At 40.6% G+C, this 6,820-nt stretch overlaps 1 protein-coding gene across 2 annotated transcripts in view; it reads right to left on the bottom strand.

Annotated features, from left to right (window-relative positions):
- ccdc57 (coiled-coil domain containing 57) overlaps nt 1–6,820 on the bottom strand; it is a 55,608-nt gene that overhangs the window by 3,250 nt on the left and 45,538 nt on the right. For both annotated transcript variants that reach the window (XM_020608947.1, XM_020608948.1), the window contains 3 exons: nt 5,244–5,344; nt 4,757–4,988; nt 4,002–4,102 (listed from right to left, as the gene is read on the bottom strand). In XM_020608947.1, the coding sequence (XP_020464603.1) occupies nt 4,002–4,102; nt 4,757–4,988; nt 5,244–5,344 (434 nt within the window). The remainder of the gene's footprint in view (nt 1–4,001; nt 4,103–4,756; nt 4,989–5,243; nt 5,345–6,820) is intronic.

Here is a 6,820-nt window from a genome sequence, read left to right as displayed (position 1 = left end):
TAGGGAAAAGTAAATAAAAAGAGCAGACCTTGTTTGTTAATTGGATCTTTTTGACAGAACCAGGAAGATCTTCAAGAGCCTCCTGGAGTGCTGATCAATGACACAGCGATAAGAATGTCATTCTTATCTGGCAGTGTTCTAAACTACTGAGCAGCAGGATAAGGCAACCTTCATCTCCTACCTGGTCCCAAAACCAGGACAATACAATGTTTTAACCCCTCCTGCCTCCTGCCCAAGAACTCTGCCGTCCTTGTGACTGGCCAGGATGCTTTTTCTGGGTTTTCAGACAAAAGCTCTACAAAAGTCTCACTTGAGAGATAAAGTAGATCACAGAGCCAAGAAAATCCTCTCAAACGTCACCATCTTAAATGAAAGCTGTCCTCCTTCAGACCCTATCCATCCAAAGACTTGCCTACCCAAACATCATCTTTCATTCTTCAGCTTTCTTTTCACAGCATGAACTGTCTTAATTTAACAAACATTCAGTGGTGGAAACTGACATTTTCTACAGGCCACTTTGTGTTATTGGATTTTAGTAGGAGGTGGATACAATACAAGGAAGGATGGCTACATATAATAATCTCTCCTTTCATATAGCCACTCCTCTCTTACTTTCCCTGTCTGCAGTTATTTGTCATGAACATGTGCAACTTAAAGCTAGCAGATCAGTAACTTGATTATGTTTATACATGTCAGAAAAATCTGCATTCTACCAAAGAAATGTACCTGGGAAAAACAAATTTCTCTAATCCCCAATTATTGAAAACATGAGCCATATTCACAAAGCTTCCTAAGTGCTCTGAGTGACAAAATGCTAAGAAAATTCTAGAATTGTGATGTTTGCTAAGAATTTCTCCTCAAAATTAAGACTAGATTCTGGTAAAGACAAAAGTTATTCACAAAGCATCTTAGCCCTTAATAGAACTCCTAGGTGAAAAATTGTTAAAAAGTATGGAGGACTTTTAAAAGGATTAAGTTTCTTAAGCAGATGCTACAGTGATAGAAAGACAAAGAGATAGAAGCCAGTAAGAACACACTGACACCATGAGTTATGTGTCACTCCTTCGTAGCTGATCAAGAAGCCTGGCAATGGGGTCAACTAAATCTCACTGAGATAGGTTTTTTTGTCTTCCTTGCTCAAAGTTGCTCTGAGCAGTTTCCTAAATCACCTTTAAGCTAGGACGCATTGCTATAAGTTTTTAGGCTTAGTCAGACACTCTGAGGGTATTCTCAGAATGCATCTTGAAAGTTAAGAAATCAGCAGACTGGAGAAGGTTGTTGTAACTGGGTTAGTGTATGCAAACACAGTCAGTCATTCCATTTGTCTTTAGGTCTTGCATACCATCTACAAAATATATTTGAACTCTGCTGCTTGTTTATTCACTCACCGTGGCTTTGTATTCACTTTCTATTTCCCTTTTGTCTTTGTTTTGTTGTGGTCTTTATCACTGTAGTCTTACTAATAAATGCGTGCAATCAAATTGAAAATGCTTTCTTCTGCTTGCATTTCAATTTTGGCCTATAAACCAACCAACCAACAAACAAACAGTGGTAAAAACCTCTCCTCAAACTTGGTTGGTTTGTCGGTTCGTGATCCTGACCATCAACTGGATCCAGAAACATTTGAAAGTTTTGAAGTGCTCTGTCTTGTGACTGCCACAGAGCCCTGGAGGGTAAAAAACCCTTCCAAATAGGTGGCTAATACTTGTTGGTAGGAACGAAGAGATCTCAGTCATACCTAAGAGCTGTTTTTCATCTTTGTGCCCACATGTCACAGCCTGTGTTTTAAATCTACACCACCAAGAGAACGAGCAGCAGTGGTTGAGTGAGATGGCATGCTAATGAAGAGAGAGAGTGAATCAGAGAAATAAAATGTCTTCTGATTCTTTCATGGCAGTTACATTCTGAAGCACAAACAAACATGGCCACACCTCCGCACAACCCTGCAGGAAGGACTTTATAAGAATGTAGTGATACCAGTGTGGGAAAAAAAAAACCCATCCCTTTGGCCCGTCATGTGAAACCTGGTGAGACTCCAAACTCTGCCTTTTCTTTGTGAGGTAGTGTAATAGCCCTGTAAAGGGGGTATTTATGTGACATACATGGACACAAACTCTCCTCAGCTCATGTGTGTAATGACTGAAGGGAGTGAGCAATGTGTCCTTTCACATAGTTTAACAGCTCTAGTCTCCCCCTGCTAGAATCCTCCATTAACTACATCTACTCCCAGTAAGTGTTGGTGTTAGAATGACATTGACACAAATCACAAGAAAACATAAAAATACTGTCCTCCCAGTGATGCAACTGTTATCCCTTGTAAGCATAAGATATGATACAGTATGAAAACACTCATATCAGAACATTCGGGTTACTTAGTACTGGACCATTAAGTGTTGCTCCACTTCTGGATCTGACTTAAAGTGCACATTATTCCATCCATCACAGTAGCATAATTTTCACTGAATTGTCACATTTCTAACTGATCCTAATATCAGGACTGTCCAGTTAAAAAAAAAAATTCAACTTATTTGCTTTCTTGCCTAGAGTAAGTTGATAAGATTGATATCACTCTCATATCTGTGTGCAATGTACAGCTAAGGATTAGCTTACCATTAAGTCTGGAAACAAGGGGAAGAGCTAGCATATTCCCCTTTTCTGCACATAAACTTGTATTTGCGTAAGAAGGATGCACAGTAAGCACACACCTCATGCATACTTCAAACCTTACATAAAATTTCTAGCACTAGCTGAAGGTGAAATGATGAGAATGAACATAAGATGAGAGAAGCAAAACACTGGTTGTTTTGGGGTTTTGTTAATATTCCTGATTTTGCAATACTATTTGAAATTTACATAGCCTTTGTAAAAAAAATTTTAAAGGTCCATTTGTAACCCTAAATTTAAATAACCGTTTGAGTGATGAGCATTCTCTTCAATTACATTTGAACCATTTTCTAGTCAGTGATCTTTTAACTTTATCTTCAGCTGTGAAGTTTGTATACTCCTCTTCAATATCTCATCTCATTTTCTATACCACGTAGTCCCGAACGGGGTCACAGGGAGGCTGGAGCCAATCCCAGCCGGCATCGGGCGAAAGGCAGGATACACACTGGACAGCTCGCCGGCCCATCGCCGGGCTGACACACAGGCGAACACACACACACACACACACACACACACACACACACACTCACTCCTACAGGCAATTTAGAATCACCAATCAACCTAAGCCGCATGTCTTTGGACAGTGGGAGGAAGCGGGGGTACCCGGAGAGAACCCATGCAAGCACGGGGAGAACATGCAGACTCCGCACAGAAAGGTCATGAAACCTGGTGAGACTCACCTTCTTCCTTTTCAATATGAGTGCTGTAAATCAATCATTGATCATCTTTCTGCTATTTTACAATTATAACTCTGACATCACACATGATGGTTAAAGAAATATGTGTGATGATGAATGGTACTTGCACTGTAAACATCCACAGTGGTGAGTAACAGCCATGCGTAATGGTGCATTGCTCTGGTGCCGTTGGAGAATCGTGTCAATGTGACACAATCAGTTAAAGTGCACTTTGTTTCCATTATGTTTACCCTTACCTTATCCTGCCCCTAACCTTAGGACACAAGACCGGTCTTCTCACTGACAGGTCTAATGAGTGGTGGAGTGTCTATAAAGATGTCACCCTGCCATCTTGGCAATTTGTAACCTGATTCTGTGCAGTAGCAACCAGAAGTGGAGTGACAGCATCAGGCCACCAATCAAAGCTGGCAAATCATCCAAAACATACCAGTTTTTATGTCATCAAATAACTTATTAAAAACTAAATTACCTGAAAAATGACCACTTGTACACACATCAAGTTACGATCTCACCTGATGAGTCTGAAGTGGTAGAATATGTACTGATACTGAGGTAAGTGATAAATGTGATCCAGAACAAATTGTTTATTGGTGAGGGATGGATTTAAAGAGATTTGGAAAATGGATTTGAAGCTGATACCTGTGTGGTGAGCTGGTACTGCAGCTGCTCCAGAGTAGACAGTCGGTCATGTTGGTCTCCTTGTTTCTTTGTGGAGGAGTCTTTCTCTGGCTCCACTTGTTCTGTTAGACACCAGAGTTTTCAGGGGACTGTGGCTGCATTTTATTATCCTTATTATGCTTTCTCATGTCCTTGCTCCTCTACTTTTGCCAGTGACCCACAAATTGATTGAAATACACCATCATATAGGGTGGTCCAGTCCTTTATGATGAAGATCCACTGAGGTGTGAAACAACATGAAGTTTGACATCTTTCATTTTCTATGGGACATGTGAATTGCTTCACAAGACATGCAGGACTCCAGATGTGCAAAAGCCCACAATATAACATTTTTTTTATCTTATGCAAAAAGGGACAAAATTCATCTGGCAGCTTTTGCAGTGTTTGGCCAAAAAACAACAACAATGAACAAGCTGACAACAAAGAAGTAGTGCAGTGGTGGGCCAGTAAGTGTAGTGTTACCTGCTGTAGATGGATGCTCATTCGATTTCTTAGATGAAACATGACAGACAGTGACTTTTTAAGGTCTGACATTTTACCAGACAAATTAATTGTCTTAATTACTAATCAATTTACTAATCATAAACCCAACAAATGACTTATGGTCAATTTCTGGACCTACTGATATTGTCCCTTTAATTCCACGTGGTGTTAATTACACTGCCTGCTCTTCAGTGTAGTGTGCCTGGTAAGTGATGGTAAGTGTGTTATAGTACCTTGTGGTTTAGCGGTGGTGAATTTGGCACGAAGGCGGTTGCCCATCTCTATCAGTTGCTGTTTCTCTCTGCTCAAAAGGGCAATACAGGATGCTGCCTGCTTCAGCCTAGTATACAGGAGAGCAGGGTTGCTTCTTGCATTCTGGACATTTTCAGACAAGCCACCAGACATCAGATCTGAAGCCTGCTGCAAATACAGGTTCTCCTTTTGAAGCTGTCGTACCAGTGCACTCTGAAAGGAAGAAGAGCTTCAACAGCTTACACAGCATCTTATTATCTCACATGAGCGATGAACTCACCTTATAGACAAAAATCTTTGCTGGGGTATTGTTAGTACTTAGAAACAATAAAAGGGATTTATCTTGCCTACTTTTGAAATTTGCATGTTGATGGTGGAAAACTGCCCCCCAGTCATGGGTTGACACTAAAGAGATTAGCAGCTTTAAACTCCACATATTTTAACTAGTTGACTGATTTCCTTCAGTACCTGTTCTATAATGTTGGCAAGAGTAGACTCTGTATGTGCCACATCCACCTCCTGCACCATCAAAGCAGAGGTCTTGTCATGTTTTTGTAGAAACAAGTCACCTGAGGAAACATACAAGAGGAAAATACACTCAAATGAGATAAAGATTTCAGTCATTAGGTAAAATTATGTGTTAAAATATGACTGTCTTTTGGATCAACAGAATGTTTTTGCTGCTGTGAATGGGATATGTAACAGTTTTGTATGTCAGAGCAGCTCTAACCCACACCTCCAGCTTGGTTTTATTGATTCAACTCCATCCATTATCTATACTGCTTATTCCTGAATAGGGTTGCAGGGGGCTGGAGCCAGTCCCAGCTGACATTGGGCAAGGGGCAGGGTCCACTCTGGACAGGTTGGCAGTCTATCACAGGGCTGACAAACAACCACACACACTCACACTACACTCACTCCTACGGGCAATTTAGAGTCACCAGTCAACCTAAGCTGCATGTCTTTGGACTGTGGTGGGAAGCCGGAGTACACAGAGAGAACCCCGCAGGCACAGGGAGAACATGCAAAGCCTGCACAGGAAGCATCAGGTCGGCCTGGGCTCAAACCTGGAATATTTTTGCTGTGAGGTGACAGTGCTAACCACTGTGCCACCATGCCGCCTTTGATTAAACTCATGAAGCCATATTCATAAAGCATCCAGAGAGCCATTCCTTCTGACAGATTTCTAAAAAAAAGTCTTAGAATTGTGTCTGAACTGTGTTCTATGGAGAATATTAAACAAGCATGGTGATGACATCTGGGATGACAGTTTACATTATGTATATACCTGTTCCATAAATGCTAGGGATTGTTTAATTCAATTTAAGGTACTCCCATTGATTATGTTATTCCAAGAGTATGCTCCATACTATTTTCCCAAGAAGTGTCACCACAGTGTGATAGATGCAAGTCTGTAGAAGGTACCCTGATACACAGCTTAGTGCTTTGTCCAGGCCGGATTCTAGGAGGAAATCTTCAACATCTTCTCAGAAGTAACAGACTTAACAATTTAACCTGATTTCATGTTAATTGTTCTTGGTACAGTGAAGATATTGCCCAGTTCAACAGCATCTCTGAGACAATTCCTAGCCTGTGGACTTATAACAGCCAAAAAGGTTCCGCTTCAACACTGGAAAACATCGGATCCTCCTTCAGGGTAGCACTGGTTAAATGATTTTTTTGGCTACCTTGCACTTGGAAAGACAAGCATCCAGAGATGCTATTGTTAGGTATGTTTAGTCAGATAAATATTGGATAGATACTTTATGTATTAGAAATGTTTAGTGGAGATAGGATGTCTAGTTAGACTGTTAAATGCTTAGTCATGCTTATGAGTTTCTACAGGGTACATCTGGTCAAGGATAACTAGAGAGAAGAGTTGATGACTGTCAGCAGACAGGGTGTTTAATATTATTATTATGACGTGTAGAACTGTAGCCTTAGCCATAATATGTTCTTATGTTTAAGACACGACATGTTACTAGAGGTCGTGTGAGAATGTTTTTAGCTACACACCACTTAATCAACAGACACACACACACATT

Source organism: Monopterus albus, unplaced genomic scaffold (assembly GCF_001952655.1).
Source record: "Monopterus albus unplaced genomic scaffold, M_albus_1.0 scaffold96.1, whole genome shotgun sequence".
In the NCBI taxonomy this organism is placed as follows: Eukaryota; Metazoa; Chordata; class Actinopteri; order Synbranchiformes; family Synbranchidae; genus Monopterus; species Monopterus albus.
This window is presented reverse-complemented; position numbering and strand designations above follow the sequence as displayed.